This window comes from Crocuta crocuta, unplaced genomic scaffold (genome assembly GCF_008692635.1).
Source record: "Crocuta crocuta isolate KB4526 unplaced genomic scaffold, BGI_CrCroc_1.0 scaffold84, whole genome shotgun sequence".
Taxonomy (NCBI): Eukaryota; Metazoa; Chordata; class Mammalia; order Carnivora; family Hyaenidae; genus Crocuta; species Crocuta crocuta.
Genome location: NW_027530213.1, coordinates 1,237,794 through 1,263,911, shown reverse-complemented (window position 1 = coordinate 1,263,911; position 26,118 = coordinate 1,237,794). Strand labels below are relative to the sequence as shown.

Sequence of the window (26,118 nt, the reverse complement as noted above, 5' to 3'; positions counted from 1 at the left end):
GCAGAGGCTGAGCTGTGCTTTGAAGACCAGTGCTTGGGATTCCTGGTGGTGACTGATATTCGAAATCATTCGTGCTGATGCCAAGAAAATTAGAAGTGTATCAGGGATAAAAATCAGCTACACTGACCTTGGGTGTTCCTTTTAGGGGCTCATTGTTTTGGTTATTCCAGTTTTGGATTATGCTTGGCCTTCAGGGACATAGCTCATAAATAAGATGCCACAACCCGTGTGTATTTGGGAGATTATTTGACTCGCGTGCTGACTCCTGGAGTCTGTTTTGCTCACCGTTTTTTTCTGACCAGCTCCTAGCGCCTTGTAGGGGAGGAGGAAAGCAAATCTTTTTCTTGACCCTCTTAGGTGCAGCGTCTGGGACCTGTGAAGCCAGGTTAGCAGGATAAAGGTGTAGGCTGGGTCCATCCAGGAACCAGCAAAGAAGTATCTGGCTCACTAAGGGGTTGGAATGAATGACTTACATATAACCTAATTTAGAAGGGGATAGTGAAGGGGGAGAAGGCTTCCTCTGGGAAAAACAAATAGGTTTTCTTGGAAGGACAAATAGATTTTCAGTAGAAGAGATGGGAGAAGAGAAAGTTTGTGATGATGTTTACCTCTACAGGCACAGGTGAATGGTCTTTTGATCTTATCCTTAGAGTCGGAAACTCCTTTATTTGTGTTCTCTCTTCTGGGGGTAGATCCACCCTATAAAGGAATTTATGGCAGCCGGATTCCCCAGTAGTTAATGCTTTTAGTCAGAAAAGGGAAGTTCTAAGAAGGCTTTTTGTTTTGCTTTTTAAAAAATGTATTAAATCTCAAATATGTTCAGTATGCCAAACTGGGGTGCATCTTTTGGGGTGGCTATTCTGATCCTGTTCCTCTGGGGGGAAACATTTCCCCCTATCTATTTGTGTCAGGGTCTCACGCCAAGTATGTGATCACGCCCTCTCTTGGTGTCTATTGTGTTCAGATGCCCTTGACCCTGAGGCCCCTGACAAGATTAAAATGCAGAGGGGCAGATGCCAAGAGAGAACGGCCTGAGAGGGAACAGTTCCTGCTGCTGGGATCCAGATCCTTGGGTGGTGGTCTCTTCCAGAATGTGCCACGGGCACTGAGAAGCCATGTTCCTTTGTTCAGGCTGAGGGGCTGGCTGGGTGTGGGTTGGGAGGGCTGAGGAGTTCTCCTACCAATGCTCCGCTGGGAAGCGCAGCCACATTCCAGAGGGCTTCACCCTCAGGTCTACTTTTCTTTCACCCAAGAGTCTTCTTGTGGGTGTGGAGGTTCCTGGGCCGAACAAGGAACAGCCCCAGGCCTGAGCTGACACCAGAGATCAACAAGGTTGTCCAGGCCGGCCTCCGCGGGCAGGAAGGGCCCCCAGCCTGGGTAGGAACACCACCGGCCAGCGGGGTCCCCAAGGGCCTGGCTCTGCGGCACAGAGAGAGAGAGAGAGAGAGAGAGAGAGAGAGGGAGGGAAGGCCTGACCTTCTCGGGTCCCCCGGACTGCCTGGTTGCTGTGTGGGGCTGGCTAATGATTAGCAGGAATGTCCCTCTGGGGCAGGCACACCTTCCGGGAGCCAGGGGCCGGTGGCAGGCAGAGCCACCTCTGTGTTTACAGTCCGGCCTGTGACGTGACAGCCATTTCAAGAGGCATTTCTTGCTCACTGGTGACCCGGGTCGACATTGTCCGGCTTCCACACAGGTTTGTTCCTGCGTTTGCGTGCAGGGCGGACGGAGGCTCACATGCCTCTGGGATCCGAGCACCTTCTCTGACGCCCACAGGAGACCTTCCGGCCCCAGGTGAGCCAGCTCCCGCCAGGGGTGGGCGTCCGTCCTGCGGTCCACGGGCACCTGCCTCCGGGGACTGCGGGCGGGTCGCTCTCCCAGGGAAAGTGTCCCAACGACCAAACGCACACTCTTTGTCTCCCAGCTGCCACAAAGTTAAACATTAAGGAAGCGGGCTGTTCTGGGGGTTGTGGAATTCAAGATGATTTCTAAGGGAGCAGGAGCCCCTTTCAGGGCGCGCTGCTGTCTGGGTGCTGTGAAAGCCGAGAGCCACCTGGAATCTGGGAGGTCAGGGGTCCAGGGCTGGGAAGTCCCCACACCCGTGGGAAGGAGAGGCTCTCGGAAGTCTCCGGAAGCCCTCCAGACTTAAGGGTGTAGGGTGGGCAGGTCTGAGTGCAGCCTTTGTTTATAACCCACAGACGTTTGCAGCGAGCCCCTTGGGTGGATTTTGCTGCGACAAATTCTCGCTCACCCTGATGAACAACTCAGCTTTCTTCTTGGGTTTGGGCTTCATGCGGCTGCCCATAGCAAGATGTTGGCAGGCACCTGGGGATTTTATGATATCAGGCTCTTCCTTTCCAGGGACAAGGGCTTGTGTGTATGTGTGTGTGTGTGTGGGGGGGGGTAACTAAGTGAGATGATGAAATTCAGCAATTTCCTTTCTCGAGATTAACTGCATGGTGGCCCCACACAGATCTTTCCGGTGTGTTTGCCTTGTCCCGGCAGTAAGGAACTGGCTGGTGGTTAACTCCCACCTGTTTAGTACAAATAAAATTGTTTTTAATGTTTATTTATTTTTGAGAGAGAGACAGAGTGCAAGTAGGGGAGGGGCAGAGAGAGAGAGGGAGACACAGAATCCAAAGCAGCTCCAGGCTCTGAGCTGTCAGCACAGAACCCAATGTGGGGCTTGAACTCACGAACGGTGAGAGCATGACCTGAGCTGAAGCCGGACTCTTTTTTTTTTTAATGTGTTACTTATTTCTATGAGAGACAGAGAGACAGAGAGAGACAGAGCACGAGCAGGGGAGTGTCAGAGAGAGAGGGAGACACAGAATCTGAAACAGGCTCCAGGTTCCAAGCTGTCAGCACAGAGCCCGACGCGGGACTTGAACCCACGAACTGTGAAATCATGACCTGAGCCGAAGTCAGACGCTTAACCGAGGCAGCCACCCCGGCGCCCCAGTACAATTATTTTAAGTTTATTTAGTTTGAGAGAGAGAGGAGGCCCAAGTGGGGGAGGGGCAGAGAGAGAGACAGAGAGAATCCCAAGCAGGCTCTGCTCTGTCAGCACAGAGTGTAACGGGGGCTGGAACCCATGAGCCTGTGAGATCGTGGCCTGAGCCGAAGTCAGTTGCTCAACTGACTCAGCCAGCCAGGCATCCTGTGTTTAGTACAATTTGATAAGGCTTAAAATTTTAAGAAGACTTTGCAGGTTTTCAACTAGAAGTGGCTACTTCAAGTCTCCCATAACGAAATGAATGGGAAGTGAAATCTCTGGGATCAAACTATCCCACAGAGATATTAACTTGCAAATTACCTGGCAATAGGTCTTCATTTAATTAAAGCAAAGTGACAGCTCCGTCTGCACACACTCTTCAAATACCAGCCCCGCACAAATCCACATCTGCAGTGACCCTGCCCCGGGGCTCCCTGGAGCTCCCTGGGTGCTCTGCCCTGCCCGCTCCGGGGGTTCTGCGGGGCTCTGGGGAATCAGCCACCTCTCCTACGGAGAGTAAGCCAGAATGACGTGTGAGGAACGGAAGCGGAAGGGAGACTTCAGACAACACAGCTCTCTGGGCCGGGTCTGTGGCCTGACTCAGCCGGGCTGTCAGGATTTCCCAATGGACCTTAAACTTCAGCTTTAGTTTCAGTGAGTGCTGGGTCCACACCTGGCATTTACGGCCTTCGGGGAAATGCGTAATCTTCCCGAGGCGGCGGCTCAGCGTCTCCTTCATCCTCAGCTGGGCTGTAGCCTTCTAGACGGCTGGCCCAGCGACAGACTGGGCTGTGCATCGAACCTAGCAAGTTAGTAAATGATTTGTTTGGCCCTTCATAACTCAGGATCTGGAAACAGTTTGGGAAGGCTGTGGTTTCAGTCCAGCTTGGGTGTGGCTGCTGCACAGCTTGCTGCCCACGTGTATTTGTGGGGCTCTGCGGGGTGTTTTAGACCCCACGGAGGAGCCGGGGGTCCCACAACCGCGCGGGGCTGCAGCAGAGACTTTGAACCTTGCGCCGTGCATGCAAGTGCACACAGGCTGAGTTTTGCTCTCCCAACATGTCAGAGAAACAATGTTTCCTGTTCCTTCTCCGTGAGCCCTAAATACCCAGGATCATGGGTCCACAGGCTTGAGTCTCTTGACAGTGCTCCACACCAGTGCTCAGTTTTGTCCAGCACCTGTATGATCTGGGTTCTGGAGACTTGAGGTGTGGGGGTCTCTTGTGTGTGCTTGTGTGTTGCCGTGGGGCTGGCCTCTTTGGGGTTCACGAGAAGAAAGGGGACGGGAGCCCTGGACAGGTGTCAGTTCATTATAGAATCCCACAGTCGTGGGGGGAGGGTTCTCTGATGAAACTCGGTGCCTCATCTTTTAGAGGGATGGGGTGGGTCTCCCCTGTCCCCCCAGTTGATGGGGCTGTGACATCTGTGTGGGCCCCAAAGCCAAAGTGAAAACCATCCTTTGGTTAAGGGGCTTTGCTCCACACGGTGGTGGTGTTGAAGACTGAAAGAAAGAGACCCTTTGCTGAGACCAGGGGCCATTGTTTTTGCGGACAGTTCCTGATAACGTTCAGTGGGTGATTTACCTTATATGTCCCAGTGGGGCCACACGGTGCTGGTGACTGCGTTGCATGGGCCTACCGCAGGGGAGAAGGAAAAAATAAAAATAAAAAGAGAACATGCAGGGATGGAGGATGAGCAAGAGGTTTAACCAAGAACAAAGGGTTAGGAAGGGATAAGGAGAGTACATGACAGGTTCCCTGTGAGCTGCCTTGGGCTCAATCTTCCCTGACCTTCCCTAGCTCTGACCTCTCCCTCCTCCCTCACCCCTGATTCTGCCCCATCCCCAGAGCCCGCTCAAACATGCCAGGCACAGTTCTACCCCAGGACCTCTGCACCTGCTGCCCCTGTGCCTGAAAAGCCCCTCTGCAGATATCCACGTGGCTGTCACCTCACCTCCTTCACTGTTCGCAGAGCACTTTTTCGGGATACTTTCTGTGACTTCTCTTTTTGTAATTATAGCCAGCCACCCCACGCACGCATGCAACCCCTTGCATACATCTCCCTGTTCTCTCTCCATACCTTTTGGCAGCTTCTAATAAGATTATGTTCTATTTCACCTGTTTTCCCTTTTGATAACGTGAAGTTGTTGCGGGGAGGATTTTTTTCCCCTTCAGTGATTAAAACATCATGATTGAAATGAAACGCAGTAAGCCCTCGCCCCTACATCCTGGTGAGTCATTCAGCAGTAATGCTATACCGGCTTCCATAATTTAGCCCTGGGCTGTGGAGTAAGGTCGTTGAATGCAGTGATTCTCCGACTTGAGCACAGGCCAGGATTGGTTCACTGTTTAATCATTTAGACAGATTTGTGGGCTCGTCCCTGGAGTTTCTGATCCAGCAGGTTTGGGTGAGGCTGGTGCCGCCGACCACCCATCCGCAGACGCCCACAAGCTGGTAGGGGCCCCACGTACTCCGGACGGCAAACGCTCATCTGTGGTAGAAGGTTACGTGGCTGCTCTGTTTTCCCAGGGTGAAGAAGACGCGTGGCGATGGAGGGCAGGTGGACGGGCATCTCGACCGTGCTGGTCATCCTGGCTGGGCTGGCAGGTAGGGGTCTCCTGAGCCTGGTGGAACATTCCTGGGCATCCGCTGGAGGAAGGGAACCCAGAGGGAGTTGCCTGGATACGTGGCTGCCACAACTTCTTCCTTGGGCCCTTCTCGCTGCCTCCTCTTTCCGCAGCGGGGTCTCCTTCCCTGGGTGCGCTTCCTGCTCACTTGACTGAGCTAGTGCTCTGACTTACCGGTCCTTTCGTGGGGTCATCTCTGCTGTGGGCGTTTGCCTTCCATGCTTCCCCATAAGTCACTGCTCCTGTTGAAATGTCCCATTCTCTGCCTGGTTTTCTCTTCTTCTATTCCTTTCTTTAAAAAGAACTTTTTTTTAACATTTATTTATTATTAAGAGACAGAGAGAGACAGAGCACCAATGGGAGAGGGGCAGAGAGAGGAGGAGGCACAGAATCCAAAGCAAGCTCCAGGCTCTGAGCTGTCAGCACAGAGCCCAACACGGGGCCGGAACCCACGAACCGTGAGACCGTGACGTGAGCCAAAGTCAGTCACTCAACCGACTGAGCCACCCAGGCACCCCTATCTTCTTCCATTTCTATCTGGCCTTCAAGAAAGGCCCAATTCAGACATCACCTCCTCCATGAAGCCCTCCTGACCTTGCCATTTTCAGGGTGATAATCCCAGCTCCCATTTACTGACAGGGGAAGGGCCCACTGTATGTGAAGTTTGCCATTTCTCTCATCAGCTTCTCCTGGTCCTGGATCACCCCCAGGGTGTCAGTCGGGAGGGACTCCAGGGGGTCTCAGGCCAGGGGTTCCCTATCACATTCTGCTTCGCAAGAGATGGAGTTTGCAGATGTCAGGGTGCTTTGGGTGACTGGAGTTGGTACCCCAGCTTTCTCTTGATTGTGTCTTGCCTACATTTCTTTGCTTCAGGTGTGTTTGTGTTGTTTTCCTGACTAGGTTTTAAACTCCAGAGGGTATCCATCCTGTATTTCTTATGCAGTGGTTTTAAGGCATTGTACCAAACAATAATGAATGTGTAGAAAAGCGCACAAGTCATAAAGGTACAGCTTGATGAATTTTCACAAACTGAACACCTTCGTGTATTTTAACAGTGAGACCAAGCACCTTCCATGAATTCCCCCTTTTGATCACTCTGATACCCCTCCCCCAATATTCAATATTTATTGAAAAACTAAAAAGAGGTAAAATAGTATAGGAACTCTCAAAGGTGGTACAGGCAACAAGGATGGTTTTGTAAGTTTTGGTTTGAGGTATGTTGAGACAGTCAGCCCAGGGGACCAGGCGGTGTGTCAACAGGTGTTTGAGGGCAAAGGTGTTCCGAAACCCTTGCTTACAGTGTGCTGTGCGAGGTGTTATGTAGGTGCTTGATAAGCCCGGGTTTGTGGAGTGGAGAGCAAAATCACCACCCCTGTTGTATGGAGCTTGAGGGCTCGTCAAGGGGCTGGCAAACCACGCCCAGCACACATTGTAAGGATAAGGCTCCAACGTGGCTATTTCAGCCATGGTTGCAAAAATCTCTTCCAAAAGTTTAGCAGGAAACTGATGTGCTGTGGGGTCTGTGGTTTTTCTGGGACATTTTCCCTAAAGTTGTGTTTGGAATGAAGGGGAGGCTTTGGTGGAGGCCTGGAGATGGCTGTTCTGGGCGGGAGAGTGTTATGGGCTCACTCGAGTACCCCCTGGGAGCTGGGGTCCATCGCTAAAGACTGAGTACCTTGGATACTTCGTTTTGGAAAGTCTTGCTGACAACAATCTCCATGCGCACTCTCCTCTCCACCTTGCCCCAGAGTAATGGATTATTTAGAACTCACACCCTTATTTAATTTGCTCAGTGAATATTCACTGAGGACCTGTTACGTGCCATTTAGTCACAGGCACGGGGATGTGGTGATGAGCAAAACCAAGCCTAGGCCCTGCTAACAAAGCGCTTAGAGACTAGCAGGGGAATTAGGCACTTACTGGCAGAAAAATCAACATAAAATCGCCATTGTGACAATTGCTTCAACGATTTGAAAGCCAAGACTGGCATGCCAGGCCAATCGCTGCCAGTGCAAAGGCCCTGGGGCCAGAAAGAGTTGGTGAGGGTGATAAATTAGTATAGTCTGGCGGCTGGAAGGTAGAGTTTGGGGCAAGAGGAAGTTGATGGGAGACTAAGTAGAGTCTTAAGATGGGATAATGTTAAGAGTTCTCTGGTCTTTATCCAAAATGCAAATGTATAAAATAAACAAAGTCTGAGTGTGGAGGTGGGCGCTAGGGATGTCTGATCACACTGGTGTGTGGAGAAGATCCTGCTGGCTGCCGTGTGGACAGCAGTTCTGGGTGGTGGTCACACAGCGGTGACACTCGAGCTCCCTGCCATCATCAGGACCCTTCCCTCACTTCTCAAGTCCCTTCTGCCTGTCCTGACTCCTGATGTGATCTGACTCCCATTTTCTCAGAGCTGCTTCACCAAAGCATTTGTCCCCTGCATTTACCTTTCTTCCTCATGATTTCAATCGTCTACCTCACTGTTCCCTTCCAGTGTGAAGTAAGAGAGGAAGGCGAGGGGTCTGCAGGTGCAGGGAGGGAGGCCGGAGGCCAGTGGAAGAAGAGAAGGGTCTGACCCCCTGCCAGGGAGACAACCAGCTGCTGCTCAGGGAGCGGAGGAAAAACCTTCGCAGGAGGCTGGTGGGATCCATGTTTGGGGTCCGTTTACGGATGGCCGATAGGAGGCACAGAAGTGCTACTGTCGGAGAGATTTCCATTTTGCAGCCAGGAAGATGCAGTGAGTGGAAGAGATGTTGTTCAGTCCTGGCCGAGAGCCAGTCAGTCGTTCGTGGAGGTACCTCGTGGAGCAGGATCCTGGCCAGGAGAGGAAGCGGGGTGGGGGCCGCAGGTGTGGACGTGAGGATTGGAGACCGTGAGTGTGAGTAAGAAACTGGCAAATGGATAAACTCCCACAGCTGGTGGCCCATGGGGAGTGTCTGGGAGGTGGGGCGGACACGGATCTTTCTGTGGCTCTGCCCCAGATTTGCCTGTTCTCTCTACAGGGTGAAAGGGGAGCAGAAGGAAGGTGGGGTTTCATGTTTGGTGAAAAGCCTTATTGACAATTGTCTGGTATTTGTTCTGTGCGGGGCAGGGGTACACACCCCATGACTCATAGGCGTCAGGGAGGGGAAGGAGACCTCCCATTATCGGGGTCCAGCTTCTGCGTCAGGAGGGAAGGCTGAAGGCGAGTTTACCTATGGTGGTAGCCAAGACGGCGGGGGACGGCGCTGTCCGGGGAATGGAGTGCTGACGATTTGGTGCCTCCTGTTTAATTTAGATAGAGGTCAGGTTCAAACCCAGAGAGTTTCCATTTGGCCTTCCTCCCTCTCACTTCCCGCCTGCAAAGTAAGGTGTGTGGCGCGCACGTATTCTTGGTCATAGGTGCCGTCTGCTGGCTCGGAGCAAAGAGTGTTCCAGAGGGAAATAATCTCTCTACCTCGCGCCAGGTAGTGAGGGAGCCATGGTTCCAGACAGGCTACGTGCTCTGTGGGAGTCACTTAGATGCAGCTCCTGGCAGGGCAGGCCTGGGTCTCAGCCACCCTGGCGCTCCCCACACCGGAGCCACTGGGCTCCGTCCACGTAACTCCCACCAATCTGCGTCAGGAGTGGGAGGAGAGTGCTGTTACCTCGCTGTGGAGTGTGGACAGCTCGTCTCTTTCTTCAGGTGTAGATTTGGCTATTTCCTTTCTTTTGTCCTTCTTCTGAAGATGCAGTTCAGGGCTCGTGGAAAGAGCCGAGTCAGCACGGAGGCTGTGGCTTTCCCTGAGGAATCATTTTTGACTTTTCTTCCTCAGGCTTTTTTCTTTTTCTAAAATCCCAGATGAAAGGGATCCTTGGATTCGAGAGGCCTGCCCAGGGATAAGGGAGGGTACCCGATAGGAGTTGTTTTTGAAAGTCCCACTTTCTCTCTTTTCCCACCATGCCCAGTGACAAAAGAAAGGATAACAGTCATGTTTATCCGAACACAGGAATAGTCTTAGTTAATTCTGACCTTCCCTCAGTTCTGCCCCTTTGGAGCCTGCAGGTCTCTTTGCAGGACCCCTTTCTTGACCTTGACCCTGGCTGCTTGCCTCTGGGGCACTACCTGTGCAATAGCTCTTGCTCTCTCATTAACCCGTCCCTGCGGCAGACCGTGCGTTCTGGGTACTCAGGCGACGTGTTGATGTATTAATGCGTGTCCGCCGTGTCCCGTCTCACAACCTGACCATATGAGGTTGGAAGGGGAGGTGGCTGCAATGGTTTGGGGACACTCAGTGAATATGGCAGGCTGCCTGGCGGACCCACAGGAATCCTAAAGCTGCAGAAGGTAAGAGGAACCCACTGCAGTCTTACTGATGTGACAGGCAGGACTGAGGAGAAAGCACAGGGGGTGATCTGCTCTTTGCTGTAAACTCTGAGATCAGAGGGGAAAGAGTGGGCAAAAGTGGGAAGGTGGGAGTGTGGGTCCCAGCTCATCACCGTGATGGCAAGTCCTGGGGTATCGCTGCTCTTCATTTCTTCATTAAAAACAAACAAACAAACAAACAAACAACCAGTATTGAAAAGAGGGGCATGAGAGATTTGGAAGACGACCCTCTGCCTTGCAAATTCTATATTGAACTACTATTACAGACGTGGGAAGCTCTTAAAAACTCTCGCTGCCAATCAGCTCCTCTAAGATGATTAGAACATCAGTCCTAAATGGACACAGGATTTTTCTTGAGTTCTTCCAGCGCCAAGCATGCTCCATCTCCAGTGATCATGACCTTCTGTTCATGTGACTGGGAGAGCCCTCGCTGTCCACCACGTGGAAACCCAGTTAGAAGTTGTCTCCACATGGGCGCTGGGGTGGCTCGGTTAAGCATCCGACTCTTGATTTTGGTTTAGGTCATGATCTCAAGGTTCATGAGATCGAGCCCCACATCGGGCTCTGCACTGATAGCACGGAGCCTGCTTGGGATCCTCTCTCTCCTTCTCTCTCTGTCCCTCCCCCACTCGCTTTCACTCTCTCTCCCTCTCTCAAAATAAATACATAAATTTAAAAAAGAAAAAGAAGTTGTTGCTCCAGTTAAAACTGGTGTCATGGTGTGTCTGTGGAGCTAAGTAAGGGTTGAATGTTGTAGAAAATGTGAAAGAAAGATTCTACTTAAATCTACACCACTTTGGCTTGTCTTACAAAATCAACACATTCCTTCTTGCAGGTCATGTGCTCATGAATGTTTACCGAGTGCTTGAGGGTCACGTTAAAGGCTTTACATAGATTGTCATATTTGGTTTTTGAAACAAGCTGCTGTGGCACTAGTGTCCTTGTTTTGCAGCTGAGGGGGGTGGGGCATGGAGAGGTTGAGATAATTTGCCTCATGAGCCAGGAGCCCCACCTGACAGTCCGTGGTCTTGTGCTTTTGAGCCACCTGCCTACCTGGTGGAGTGTTAAACCCAACACTAGATATGGTGAGATTTTTACCAGGCTGACAGATGCATTCTTGATTGTTTTCATTATTATGGGAGCCCACTCCCCTATCCGTCTACCTGTCTCCCCACCCATATCTCTTCTGGTCCTTAAGAGTACAGTTCTTTTGATACTTGGCAGCTGACTTACCTATCACTCCATGACTGTGTACTCAGGAGGCAACTTTTGTCTCTCTCCAGCTGTATTCCTTCTCTCTCAACCTTGTTTATCCTCCAGCCCCAGACACTGTCCTAATAGCCCCATTTGGGGGCTCTGAGGGTGCAGGGGCGTGTGCTGGGCTGTGATCCCAGTATGCGGGGGTCCCCATTTTCTTTGTGAAGACAAACTGCTTTCCACCTTCCCCTCTGAGCCCTGGGATTTACACAGAGGTGGAAATCAAAGATCCTTCCTAATTTACTTGGAGGATAACTCTCATTTCATGGGGAAGGTGAAAAACATGTCTTAAATAATAGAGCCGGGAGCTCTTGGGGGCAGGCCAAGAATCAGGTATGCAAGGTAACATCTCTCTGGAGGGAGAGGGTCAGTTTTGCTGGGAGTGCTCTGAGCTGTGGAGGGAAAGGATGGAAAGGAGGGCTGGGTGGCTTCCTGTCCACTGGGGACACATGGTGTTAGGATCAGGAAGACACGGAGTCCCAGCCACTGGCCATCCCAAGGTCTCGGCTGGGAAATACAGAAGGGTTAAACTCTACCTTTGACTTACATAGATTTGTTCACTTACCGCCTTGAAAAACTGGTTGCTTTCCAGCTTCTGGATCCAGCTATCAAATCCTAGAAGGTCCCAAGAATGCAACAGTGCTGGAGGGCTCAGAGGCTCGCTTTAACTGCTCCGTCTCGCAGGGCTGGAAGCTCATCATGTGGGCTCTGAATGGCACAGTCGTTCTGAGCGTCACGCCCTCGGAGCCCATCATCACCAACGACCGCTTTACCTCTGCGAGCTACGAAGAGGGCGGCAACTTCATCTCTGAGATGATAATCCATGACGTGCAGCTCCGTGATGCAGGGCACATCAAGTGCAGCCTCCAGAACAGTGACCGTGATGCATCTGCTTTCCTTTCGGTGCAAGGTGGGTGTGCAGGTGGCTCCGAGGGGAGCAGGTGGGGTCTGCTGGCCAGACACCAGGGGCTTGGGGGGACCTTCCCTGCATCACGGGTCTGCTGTCAGAGTGCTACGCATAGAAGTACTCTGAGCCAACAAATACCTATTGTTTTGCTATTTATTGTCTCTTACTTCCCTTGCTCACTGAATCTCTTTCTTCCCTTTTTTCTGTTTCCCTCCGTCTCTCCTCTCCTTTCCCCTTTCTCTCATGAAGACTCTTAAAGACGGGTCTTATCACTTTGCTGTTGGATCCATTTCAGTACTGATAGCTTTTGTGGACATAGACCCAAAGTCTCCTGCGGCCAGTTGTGGCTACTGCTCTTTGATTTAGGAATAGTTGACGATCTTTGCCTTTTTTCTAGTGTTTTATATGCTTGCTGCTGTTTCTTTGCCTTATGTCATGTATGCACTTTGAATCATGCTTTACTCTTTTCCTCTTTCTGGCTGAATTCTCCCAATTTTTCACTCTTTCCTGCCCCCAGCGGTTTTTGGAGTCAAAGGTGTGTGTTCACTAAATACCAAATGTTTTAGAGAAAAGAGTATGCAAAATTTATCAGAATGGATAACTTATTTTTCATTTTTAGAAGTAATTTTGAGGTGCTCCAAATCATGCTATGTAGTAAAAAATAAATAAATAAAAGAAATTCTTTGCAAGAATTCAGAACATCTTTATCAGTTTAATCATGTTGCAATTCTTAAAATGTGGCTATACGGTATTTATAGATGCATTGAAACTAGTTGAGCTCCTCATTTTTGTGGCAGCGTTTCTTAAGAAAACCGCATCATATTTTGAAATCTTTTCTTATGTCTCTTTATTTGCTTGTCTAGGAGAAATTTCCAAACATTTCATTTGTGTAAATGTTGCATCAAATCCAGTTTTTTTTTTAATTTTTTTTTAATGTTTATTTATTTCTAGGAGAGAGAGAGAGACAGCGTGAGCAGGGGAGGGCCAGAGAGAGAGGGAGTCACAGACTGAAACAGGCTCTAGGCTCTGAACTGGCAGTCAGCACAGAGCCCGATGCGGGGCTCGAACCCACGAACCGAGAGATCATGACCTAAGCGAAAGTCGGATGCTTAACCGACTAAGCCACCCAGGCGCCCCAACATCAAATCCAGTTTGATAACATTTGAAAGGAATACACGTCTACCTATTTCTACTGGCTTTTTATTTTTATTTTTTTTACTTAGCCAAAATGTTGTCTCTGTACTTTTATGTGTCTTTAATTTTATAAGGTTTAATGATATTTTCAAAATCGTGATTTTTATGAGACTACTTGGATTATTGGTTTAGTTTGCATGACCGGATTCTTACCATGATAATTTGTGGCATAAGGGAAAGAACACAGGAAAAATGGAATCAAAGATATGAGTTCTGATTTTGCTTTCACCCGTTACCAACTTGGTGACTCCTGAGGTGGCTCGACCTCTTCATCTTTGTGTTTTTTTTTTTTAATTTTTAATAGTTTATTTATTTTTTGAGACAGAGAGACAGAGCATGAGTGGGGGACAGGCAGAGAAGGAGACACAGAATCCAAAGCAGGCTCCAGGCTCTGAGCTGTCAGCACAGAACCCGACGCGGGGCCAAACCCACAAACTGCGAGATCATGAACTGAGCTGAAGTCGGATGCTTAACCGACTGAGCCACCCAGGCACCCCCAACCTCTTCATCTTTAAAAGGAAGATAAGGCTCCCCTGCCCCATCTCACAGATTTACTGTGAGGATCAGATGAAACAGTGACTGGGATGGCTTGAAGACTCCAAAGTCCTGTCTGATTTAATTTATTGCACATGGAGTTGGGAGCCAGTGTGGTCTAGTGGTTCATAATGCAAGTGTGGGAGCCCGCATGCTAGGCTTGCAAACTGTGTGACCTTGGCTGTTACTTAATGACCCCATTAAATAACTTAAACCAGACGGAAGAATAAGCATCAGGGATGATAAATTCTTTCCCAAGGTTGTACAGAAAGAACCCATAGACCGGGGACTGAACTTGGTCACATTACCTGGGTTCCAGTAGTTTGAATGGCACTTTGTTCCTAGAGAAAAAAATCTTAAGCAACAGGATCCTAAGCAACAGGATCTCTTTCAAGGGGAAAGAATCCTGAAAAAAGAAGAAATATCCGTTTTAATTTAAAGTGGATTGTTCAAAGATTTATTTTATTCCACCTCATGTATAGCAAGAAAAAGAGAGCTTACATCACTCCATCCTGAGTCATCCCTGATCTATGTGAGTGTTACAGTCATTACCTTTGTATATAGAGTGTTCATGGTGCTACTAGGTAAGTTTTGTGAAAGCCAATGGGAAAAGTTGAATCACAAATATGTATAGAAAAAGGCAATGCTTCAGCTTGCTTCATTTGTCCATCCATTGTCTAGTCTACCCATTGAATCACACACCAAATTCTACACCTCTTGTGTTTTGAGGGCCAGTAAACCTGAGTTCAAGATCATCCGTTATTAATTGAGGCAGTACTGCTCCTTCCAGTTTCTGTCTTAAACCTCTCCACCAAATGAAACAATGAGCGGAGAAAAAGGAATAAGCACAAAGCCCTTTAGACTTAAGGAACAAACCCATTTCCCTCTCGTTGTTGCATTTAGGGAAATCCCTGCGTTAGCAAACATGCTTTACTCACTCCCAAGAGACTATTGAGGAAAGGAATGACTGGAAATTAAATGTTTTAGAGTAAAAAGGGCTTTCAGAGCTGATCCAGTTTCATCTAGTTTGGGAACCGTTGGGCATCCCCTAGAACTTTCAGGGTCTGTGAGGTCATGACTGCTTCCGTAATAATACTAAGATGTGAGTTGCCTTTCCTACGCTCATTTCACTTGCGCCCAGGATGCCTTCCACGATCCTTTGGAAGGTCTGCATAATTCAGCTGACCGGCATTTCCCAAATAACTGATGTATAATGATACAAAGTCATGCAAAAGTGAAAGGTCAATTAAAGTGCCAGAGAGAGAAATGGGTTTTAATGTCAAAGAGAATGAAAGTTCTTTTAATATAGTTTCAGTTTTCACAGCGCAGCTACCCTGTAAGAAACTGCTGCTTGCCAAGTGTTGGTTACAGCATCAAGGAATATACGAAAAGACTTCTCATTGTTTCACCTATATACCCATAGGATGTCAGATTTATTTATTTATTAAAAATTTAAAAAAATGTTATTCATTTTTGAGAGACAGAGTGAATGGGGGAGGGGCAGAAAGAGGGAGACACAGAATTGAAAGCAGGCTCTGAGCTCCGAGCTCTCAGCACAGAGCCTGACGCAGGGTTTGGACTCACAAACTGTGAGATCATGACCTGAGCCAAGGTTGGATGCTTAACCGACTGAGCCACCCAGGCGCCCCTATGTGAGGTCAGATTTAAAAATATACTCCAGTAAAGCAATTTATTGAATATATACCAACAGCTTGAATGCAGAAGCAGATATGAGAATCCAGTCAGAGGTAAATGAGATTTGCATAAATCTAAAACAATGATGTTCTTCTCAATAATTTATGTTGGGTTAAAAATATAGGTATTTTTCATAACAATATGGTATAATCTGTGGTAACATGTAGTGACTTCTCACTGTTATTTTAAAATAAATATTTAATTCTAATTTTAAATATGGTAAATATTTTTTAGAGTTTATTTATTTATTTTGAGAGAGAGAGAGAGAGAGTCAGTGTGCTAGCAGGGGAGGGGCAGAGAGAGAGGGAGAGAAAGAGAATCCCAAGCAGGCCCCATGCTGTCAGTGTACAGCCTGATGCTGGCCTCAAACTTAGGAACCATGAGATCACGACCTGAGCCAAAATCAAGAGTCAGATGCTTAACCAACTGAGCCACCCAGGTGCCCCTCAAGTGTAGTAAATATTGACAGAACATAAGTAAAGGTCTTTGGAGTCCTCAGAGATTTTTAAGAGTGTTAAAGGGACTGAAGCAAAAACATTTGAAAACCATTGATCTAGTCAAATTGTTTCATTTGACCTTTAAAAAACAGGGGCGCCTGGGTGGCTTAGTCGGTTAGGCGTCCGACTTTCGCTTAGGTCATGATCTCGCGGTTCGTGGGTTCGAGCCCTGCGTCGGGCTCTGTGCTGACGGCCAGCTCAGAGCCTGGAGCCTGTTTCAGTCTGTGACTCCCTCTCTCTCTGACCCTCCCCTGCTCACGCTATCTCTCTCTCTCTCTCTCCTAGAAATAAATTTTAAAAAATATTAAAAAAACAAAAAACAAAAAACAGAGAGTGACCTGTCCCAGGTGATGGCAATTTTATAAGAAATCCAGGACTGAGAACTGAGGGTTTTAAAAAACAATATTTGTTTATTTATTTTGAGAGAGAGAGTGCAAGCAGGGGAGGGGCAGAGAGAGGGAGACGGAGACACAGAATCTAAAGCAGGTTTCAGGCTCTGGGCTGGCAGCATGGAGTCCAAGGCAGGGCTCAAGCTCATGAACCTTGAGATCATGACCTGGCCAAAGTTGTCTGCTTAACTGACTGAGCCACCCAGGCGCCCTGAGAACTGCATTTTTGATTCTTAGTCTAGTGTTCTTCCCATTATATTATACATCAGGAAGGATATTTTAATTTGGATGTTTGGGTGTTTCACCAAGGCCGTGTCTTTACTGGAGCCAGTCCTCAGGTTATTTTATTAATATTAGCACACACGAGTCCTATTTTCATATAGGTTGTTTATAGTGTGAACACTGACATATGCAGGTCGGTCCTTCATAAAAACCATTAGGTTTTTAATTTATCTGAGTATTATATTCTGGTACATAATTTTGGATAATTATTTTTATAATTATCTTCTATTTGATTTTGAATTCATTTGCAATTGGAAAAACATTTTAAGGAAATACCATAGGAAGTTATGTTTAAAAATCTGTGACCCCCCCCAAAATAAATGAAATGAATCTGACTGGCCAAAGGCCAGGAGAGACTTGCCTCCCATGACTCCGAGAGGCGTTCTCCTGACAATGGAAAGAATGTAAAAGTTTGTCCCTTTTTGCTTTCACTCCCAGGAGAGCCCAGGACAACTTTGTAACTCTACTTAAGTGATTGTGTAGCCTACCCTGGAAGGCACATTTGCCCTCTCCTTCCCACAGAATTTATATTCTCCTGGATCCTGATTTTTATTTATTCATTTTCTCTGGAATTATATGTTCTCTGGCGAACAGTCTCCCCCTTCTTCCATGAACCTGGCAGGTGTAAATAAAGACATAGGTCAAACCTGAGTTAATGTTCTTGATACAGACACAGCCAATTTGGCCTTGGGAAGATAATCTCTCATGAAAATGTGATTTGAAGAGAAAATTAAAGACAACTTGAAACCAAAAGAGTTTCAAATCACCCCTTTGGAGCATTTCTCTTTTCTTCTTTAGTTATGGGGGAGTTGCTCATTCCCGGAGATGACCTTGTAGCCATCGAGGATAAACCTTGCAATGTGACTTGCCACGCACGGGGCTGGATCCCACTCCCAGGTATTTCCTGGGAGATCGGTGTTTCCGTGAGCCACTCAAGCTATTATTCCGTTCTGGAGCCCGACGACCTCCAAAGTGCAGTGAGCATCCTAACTCTCACACCACAGGGCAACGGGACTTTGACCTGTGTGGCCACCATGAAGGGGCTGAATGCCCACAAGTCTGTAATTGTGAATCTTACTGTGATTCCGCCTCCTTTGGGTAAGTGAAGACCTTTTGGTTTATATTTAAAAAAATTGTTGCATGCTTATATTTGATATGTGGTGCTCTTAATCAACAATGCCTAGGAAAATTGTATGGTGTACCCTTGATTTTGGGTAGGGATGGTAATGGAGACAAATTTGTGTCAGCTTAATGACCCTGCAATTCTGCTTGCTTTTGAATTTCATCTTTAAGTGTCTTTCTTTTCTGTCTTTCTTTTTTTAAATGTTTATTTCTGAGAGGGAGACAGAGCTTGAGCAGGGGAGAGACAGAGAGGGGGAGACACAGAATCTGAAGCAGGCTCAGAGCTGTCAGCACACAGCCTGATGCGGGGCTCAAACCCACAAACTGCGAGATCATGACTTGAGCTGAAGTGGGACGCTTAACCGACTGAGCCACTGAGGCACCCCACATTTATTTATTTTTGAGAGACAGAGAGAGACAGAGCACGAGCAGGGAAGGAGCAGAGAGAGAGAGGGAGACACAGGATCCAAAGCAGCTCCAGGCTCCGAGCTGTCAGCACAGAGCCCGACGCGGGGCTTGAACTCACAACCATGAGATCATGACCTAGGCTGAATCTCAGACACTTAATTGACTGAGCCACCCAGGTGCCCCAAGTGTCTTTATTTTCTACTTACTTATAGAAACCATTATTTATCACAAAACACGTCAGGTTCAGGGGTAAATACTTGAAGTCAGTGTTTCTCTGTAGCTTTTATCTGTTCCAGTTTGATCCCATCCTCTTGACCAGTATGAGGCAAACTCTTCTAGTATTTGAGGAGGGTGTTAGGTCCACTTGGATTCCTTCCAGTCTTAGTAGAATATGGTTTCTTTCATTCCCTCCCCGCCCCCAGCAAATCCACAGTGTATTTGAAGGCACCAGATCTTATGTTTTTTAAAACTCAACTAAATGACATAAATTTAAATTTTTTTTAGTTTTTATTTATTGATTGATTTTTTATTGATTGAGTTTTAATATAGTTTATTGTCAGATTGGCTACCATACAACACCCAGTGCTCATCCCCATATGTGCCCTCCTCCATGCCCGTCCCAAGAGAGCCTGCTGTAGGGTCCTTGGCATACCAGAGCCTGCTTAACCTCTGGCTCAGCCTGGGCCAAGAAGAAAACATGGGACCAGGTACTGGAGATCCACTTTCAGTCCTTTGTTTTGCCAAAGAGGGCAGAAAGGGAGGCCTAGAGAGGTGCTATGTTCTGGCTGGGCGGAGCAGGGCCCAGAGGCCAGGTAAGGGTTCTCTCTTGGTCCACAGAGTTTCCCATTACAAAAACACCTTTACTTAAGATCTTCCAAACTTCAGAACAGAGCTATAGCCACAGCAAGATCGGTGATGAAGAAGAGGAAGAAGGAGAAGACGAGGAAGAGCAATCGGAGAAAGAGCAGGAAGAAAAGAAAAGGAAGAGGGGGAGGAAGAAGAGGGAGAAGAGGAGGAAGAGGAGGAAGAAGAGGAGGAAGAAGAGGAAAAAGAGAAAAAGAAAGGAGAGGAAGGGGATGAAGAAGAGGAGGAAGAGGAGGAGGAAGAGGAGGAAGAAGAGGCAGAAGAGGAAAAAGAGAAAAAGGAAGGAGAGAAGGGGATGAAGAAGAGGAGGAAGAAGAGGAAGAAGAGAGGAAAAGGAGGAAGAAGATGAGGAAGAAGAGGAAGAAGAAGAGGAGGAGGAAGAGGAAGATGAGGAAGAAGAGGAAGAAGAGAAGGAGGAAGAGGAGGAAGAGGAAGAAGGGGAAGAGGGAGAAGAAGAAACACAGCATTTGCCAAGTAAAGGCTCTGTTTTAAGTGCTTCTCAGATGTTAACCAAATTAACATGCACAGCAGGCCTATGAGTGGATTCTGTTATTACTTCTGGTGCAGAGGCAAGGTGACAGGGACACAGTCTGGTTTGGAATTTGCCTGTGTCCTCAGAACTAGGAAATGGCAGAGATGGCCTTGCTGGTCTGTCTCCAGAATCTGCTCACCTGTCAGCTCTGCATTTCACTTGTGTGGGCACATGGGCAGCCACTTGGGGGAGTGTCCTACGGCTTCCATAATGGTGTTCCACAAAGTGGGTGGCTTATACCAGAGAAATGTGTTATGTCACAGCTCTGGAGGCTGTATGTCTGAGATCAAGGTGTTGGTAGAGCTGGTTCTTCCCAAGGGCTTTCAGAGAATGATCTCTAGGCCTCTCTCTTAACTTCTGGTATTTGCTGGTGGTCTTTGGTGTTTCTTGGCTTGTAGAGTCATCAACTCGACCTCTGTTTTCATCTTCACAGGACGCTCTCTGTGTGTGCTTGTCTGTGTCCAAATTTCCCTTTTAAATTTTTAAAAAAATTTATTTATTTTGAGAGAGAGAGAGAGAAGGAGACAGAGAGAAAGAGAATTCCAAGCAGGCTCCACACTGTCAGCACAGAGCCTGATGCAGGGCTTGAATCCATGAACTGTGAGATCATGACTTGAGCCAAAACCAAGAGCCAGATGCTCAACCAACTGAGTCACCCAGATGCCCCTAAGTTTCCCTTTTTTTATAAGGACACCACTCATGTTGGACTATGGGGCCTAGCCTATCCAGTATAACCTCATCTTAACTAAATTACATCTGCAATACTCTGTTTTCAAGTAAGGTCACATTCTGGGAATATTGGGGTCTAGTACTTTAACATATGAATTTTAGGGGGACACAGTCAACCCATCACAGACAACGTCTCTGTGAACCTATAAAAAGCCAGTCAGAGCCTAACCTGTGGTCAGTACCAACAATTCTGTGCTTTGCACTGCTGGGATTGGTCCTTGGTGCAATGAGCACAAGCTTGTCCCCCCGTTGCTAAGAATTTGCCTCTTGTCTCTGATTCAGATGCTCTCAGAGACCAGGCAGACAACAGGAAAGAAAGCATGAGTGAAAACATGTGTCAAGTAGAAGATGGAGCGGAGTGGCCCATTGGGAACCAGACATGATGCTCTGTCCACATGGAACAGCTCTACAAGTGCCAGCCAGTTGTTGCCACTGGGAAAGGGGATCCAGGGCCGGCAGATCTCTGACCTGGATCTGCTGAATATCAATGCTTTTGAGGGCGAAGGACACTGAAATCTGTATTTCTCTGATTTTAAGTCAAGATTAATTTATTTTAGCTTATTAAATTCAAGGAAATTTGGCTTATTCTCTTCTAAGACGATGTAAGAAGATAAGGCTAGAATTCAAACCCAGCTTGCTTTTCTGTCTCCAGCTTATTATTTTTAAAAACTAAAACCTTTAAAAAAGTTGCAAGACCAGTATAATGACTACCCCGTGCCTTCACCTAGAAACAAATATTAATATTTTATCCTGTTTCTCTCTCTCTTTCTCAGCTTTTTCTTTCTGCTGAACCATTTGAGAGCTTATGTTACATAAATATCTAAATACCTTGGTGTGTGTATCATAAGAACAAAGGCATTCTACTTAACCACACGTGATGTCCCTGGCAATTAGGAAATGTAATGCTGACACAATACTCCTTTTTATCCGATACACTAAAGTCTGCTCCTGTCATAATTCATTGCCATGGTCAGGTTGCTCTGGATTTGGCTAGTGGGAATCCTTACCAGCAGGCTCCAGTGTCCTTTTTGACATGGCCCTAGTTTTTGAACAGTCGGCGCAATAGAATGATGTTCCGAAGTCCCTTTGCATTTCCCCCATTCTACCTGGAACCAGCCATTTCTCCAAGGAGCCAGTCCAGCTTGTTTTCAAGCTATTTAAACATGATAAAGTAGGGTCCAGGTTTTGGAAGGGAAGATTAAAAAAAAAAGTTCCATTATCACGAAATGGAATGGAATCGGCTGTAGAAACTGCACATCTTAACAAGGTAACAGCTCTGGTCTGATTGATCATACCCCATAGAAATGGTTTTTAGAGATTCGCTTGCCTGCAAGGCTTTTCTTTTGTAGGGAAGGGCAAGGGGCACTTAATTTCCGTTGATCAGGTTTAATTCAGCTGAGTGCCTCGTAGGCTCGGACCGGCGGAGTTAGCAGCCTTAATGAAGGCAGCTGGAGTCCCCACCGTCTCATAGGGAAGCACAGCGTGTGCCTTGCAATGAGTCTTACTTTATTGGACTCATTTGGAAAAGGGTAATTTGTTTCTAAATTATTCATCAAGATCCAGAGCAGCTGGTGGCTGGCTGTGTGTTGTGTATTTTATGCAAGTTTTAGCAGCTGAAGACCTCATTACAGCCACGGCTGCTGGTGCCTGGGGGATTTCCAGGAACACAGCCAGCGGTCCGGAGAGCCCAGAACCCGCAAGCTTGTGCTGGGCAGGCATCTCCAGGAATCGATAAGCATCAGTCATGCCCCCCACCCCCATTTCCTCCTAAAAGTGCAAGGGGTCTTCATTTCTGGAATAGTCCCTGTAAGTCGTGGCAAGAATAACAATGGCAGTTTAGGAAGCCTGTAGTTGGTTCAAGCCAAACACTCACTGAGTTTTGAAAGAGAAGCATCCTGGAAAGGGTACTGCCAGTGTTTTTTTTTTAAATATCGATTTTCTTGATTCCAAAAGCAACACTAACATCAGGCATTGCAGACCTACAGACAGCGGAAAGTGAGAGCCCCTCTCATGTACCCCCTTCTGATAATCAGTCAGCCCTCTGTGCGCCCAGCTGCCTGGTTTGCTCTGTTTTCTTGCTCGTGTTCAGACTGTGAAGCGTTCCAACAAAGAAACATTGTTGGGACAGAGCCTCACCTGGTGGAGTGTAGTGATTCCTGGTTATAACCTCAGTTTTGTGGGGAGTGACGGTTTCGACGGCTGGCCGACCGAGTCCGGGGAGTGGCAGTCCTGGGTCACAGCTCTGGCTCTGGCTGTGTGACTCTGGGCAAATCACTGACTTCTGGAGCTCAGTTTTCTTGCCTGTGAAATGAGGGGCAGAAGCATAGGGCGGAAGTTCCCCCTCCTGGCTGCCCCTTGGTGTCCAGGAGCTTTAATACACATGGTGGTGCGTAGCGCCCATCCCAGAGGTTCCGATGTAATTGGTTTGTGTGGAGCCTGGAAACAGACATTTTTAAGAAAGCTCCCAGTTTACTGGGCAGGCAGAACTGGGAGCTACTGAACAGGGAAATCTTGGAAGTCTTGCTTCCTGAGCCAGCTTCATCAGGTGCTATTATCCACACAGACCAGAGAGCCTGGGCTCAGATTCCCATCTTTCCTGCCTCCTTACTGTGTGACTTCAGGTAAGTTACTTAGCCTCTCTGTGCCTCAATGTTCTCATCTATAAAAGAGAGATGATAATAATATTTACCTCATGGGATTGTTTTCGGTGTGAGAAGTCACCAGGTTTAAATGTCTCAAGCACTCAGGACAGTCCCTGCCACAGAGCCCACAGGGCAGGAGAGGGGAGGGCTTTTATCACTTGTCTCATTGATTCAGAGATCTCCTGCGTCCCTTCCAGTCAGCAGAGGAGCACGCTTGGCACATGCCGCTAGTGACATTTTGTATTGATCCAATTGTTCTTGAGAAATTCTATGTGCCCTTTTAAAACTCTGAGCATTTCTGTGAGAGCGTCTGGGAAGAACTCTTTTCCTTTCCTGCGCAGATCAGAAAAGCACAGTCTTGAAGCTGAGATATAAGGTGTATGGTAAGTTCAGGATTGTGGCTGTGACGTGCACAGCTGTGTGAGGGAACACAGGGAGCAGGGCAAGCGGTGTTGAACTTGGACATCATCTTCCTTGGTCGCTAGGTACACATGTGCATCCTTTCCAGCAGCTCTGCTGTTCCCCTTGAGCCTATTATGTCCACATTCTATGCTAGGACATAAGTCAGGGACCAGCGCCCACCTGAACTCCCCATTTCCTGGAAGACCTGGGCTGTATCTTCCCAGAAGATATTCCAGATTGGACACACAACAAGAATAGAAAGACCAGAGTCACAGCACCAGGTTTTCTCCTGTCTGAGCTCTTGTCCAGTTCGCTGAGCCTCTTTGTTCTAAGCGCCTTACCTGTACAGTGAAGAATTACGGACAAGGTCATTCCAAGATTCTGTGCTTTCTGTCCACTGTCATGCTTTTCATCAATAGGTGACTATCATGTATTTTTCTTTCTTTACAAATTTTTTTTAATGTTTAGTTATTTTTGAGAGACAGAGAGGGAGAGAGAAAGCTGGGGAGGGGCAGAGAGAAGAGACACAGAATCCGAGGCAGGCTTCAGGCTCTGAGCTGTCAGCACAGAGCCCGACGTGGGGCTCGAACTCACAAACGTGAGATCATGACCTGAGCCGAAGTCTGACGCTTAACCCACTGAGCCACCCAGGTGCCCCTATTTTTCTTTCAATCCACTGTAAATGTATTCATTTAAAAAGCGTTACACTAAGGTCTCTATGATATATATATGCATGTGTGCATTCATAGGTATGTCATATATGATAAATCAAAAATTATTATTCAAATAAGAAAAGTTCTTCTGTGTAGTTGCAGTACCAAATTACACCTCCTCATGGTGCACATACCATGCTGTCTGGGGGGCTTTACTGGAGTAGAGTGAGAACGTAAGTCTTTGCTCAGTGTGGAACCCCAGGGGAGATTTGACCCCAGTGGAGTGTGGTCACAGCAAATAGGGAGTGAAAGAACAAGCCATGTAGCTCCTGATAGCAGTTCCTGTTTTGGTGAGCGCTTGGGGCTGAGCACAGTGGTTAAAGTAAGAGATGAGAGAAAATGAGTGAGATCACAGTAGCCAGAAGGGTAGCCCTTCTCTTCCTTTAAATAAGTCCTTCCTGGGGGATAAGCAGCTATTTCAGTGCTAGATCAGAGGAAAGGTTCTCAGGTCAAGACTTGGTTAACAGAGGCTTGGCAGACTGATCATTTTCTCCATCAGGGGAGGAAAACGCCCTGATACGGAATGTTTGAGGAAGTCAACAAATGTGTGTCGACTTTACCAGTGTGAATTTCAAGCCTATCTCTTGATTCTTTTAAGGAGGCTCCACGCTGGACACGGAGCTTGAACACAGGGCTTGCACTAACCACCGTGAGATCAAGACCTGAGTTGAGATCAAGAGTCTCAGATGCTTAACTGACTGAGCCACCCAGGTGCCCCACCCACCTCTTGAATCTTGATCCACGTCTTAAATGTTTAACCTCAGCTGGCTCCCTTATGAAAGCTTCTCGTATCTGCAAACTTAAATTGGTAAAAAGTTCATCATACCGATTTAGGATGACATCAGCAATCTTGAACGTGTGTGTTGCATCCTACAGTGTTCTCAGCACTTTGACATGCATCCTGAGTCTCTGACCAGTCTGGGAGGATGGGAGCAGGAATTGTGGATGAGTGAGCCAGTCATCAGAAGGAATACAAATAAATAGTGGCCATGAGATTTCACTGGATCCACTGACATGAAGCCCAAAGCTCTTTGTCAATTGCAAAGCTTCCTTATGGTGTTCTGAGTTTAAACTCTAGACTGTGATTATCATACATGTGGTTTTGGACTTATTATTATTATTATTATTACTTGTATCACATCCATTAGCTGGAGCATCCTGTCGTGTGGCAAGTTGCTTAGGAAGTGTTTCCATTTTGGTATTTTCAAAAAGTGTGAGTCACAACCACCTGTATCAGAGTCACCTGGGATGCCATTCCAGACCCCCTGACTTGGCACCACTGGAGGCGGGCTCTGTATTTGCATGTGCAGCAAGAGGTCCAGGTGATGCCTGGGATTCTGCTCTCTGTGCAGCAAGTGGACAACCTGTGCTACTCTTTGGATGGGAAGAGACTTGTTTATTTTAAAGCTCCAATTCTGGGGCTGAGGAGGGGTGGTATGGGAAGGGTAGAATTCTGACCCTACCAACTCTACCTTTTCTGGGGAACTCTTTTCTATCTCTATCTGTCTCAGTTCATTTCAGAAAAATGGTGGATGATGTGGGGATCCATTATCTATCCATCCATCCATCCATCCATCCATCCATCCATCCATCCATCCATCCACCTATCCATCCATCCAATATGCCCAATATGTACCAGGTGCTTGGGGTATAAGAAAAATAAGACACAGTCCTTGACCTTGAGGGGACTAAGTTTAGTTTAGATAGTAGTAGATGTGTAAGAAGAACTGGAAGTGAAAGCAGTCAATTTCACAAACATTCATGGTGGCAATGAATGGGAGATGTATAAGAAAAAGGAAATTACAAAACTGATCACAGGTAATGCGGAGAGGCTTTGCACAGAGAACAGAAGACAAGCGCCTTTTTGTATTATGTAATTCTTCAAAGCACAGGGTTCTCTGAATTTTAGCATGTGCTTTGAGATCAGTCCATGCATTATTTTGCAGTGGAATCCTTACTTGTCCATGAGTCAGAATCCAGATGGTTGATGATTGTAGAA

The 26,118-nt window shown here is 47.4% G+C and overlaps 1 protein-coding gene across 4 annotated transcripts in view; it reads left to right on the top strand.

Moving 5' to 3' along the window:
- Positions 1-1,322: 1,322 nt before the first annotated feature.
- IGSF5 (immunoglobulin superfamily member 5) overlaps positions 1,323-26,118 on the top strand; it is a 45,024-nt gene continuing 20,228 nt past the window's right edge. For 2 of the 4 annotated variants that reach the window (XM_077765428.1, XM_077765427.1), the window contains exons 1-4: positions 1,669-1,791; positions 5,522-5,599; positions 11,802-12,119; positions 17,506-17,805. In XM_077765428.1, coding sequence (XP_077621554.1) covers positions 5,542-5,599; positions 11,802-12,119; positions 17,506-17,805 — 676 coding nt within the window. In that variant the 5' untranslated portion in view covers positions 1,669-1,791; positions 5,522-5,541. Of the gene's footprint in view, positions 1,378-1,668; positions 1,792-5,291; positions 5,447-5,521; positions 5,600-11,801; positions 12,120-17,505; positions 17,806-26,118 lie in introns of those variants that run through there. The other 2 variants (XM_077765425.1, XM_077765426.1) reach the window with 2 other exon arrangements.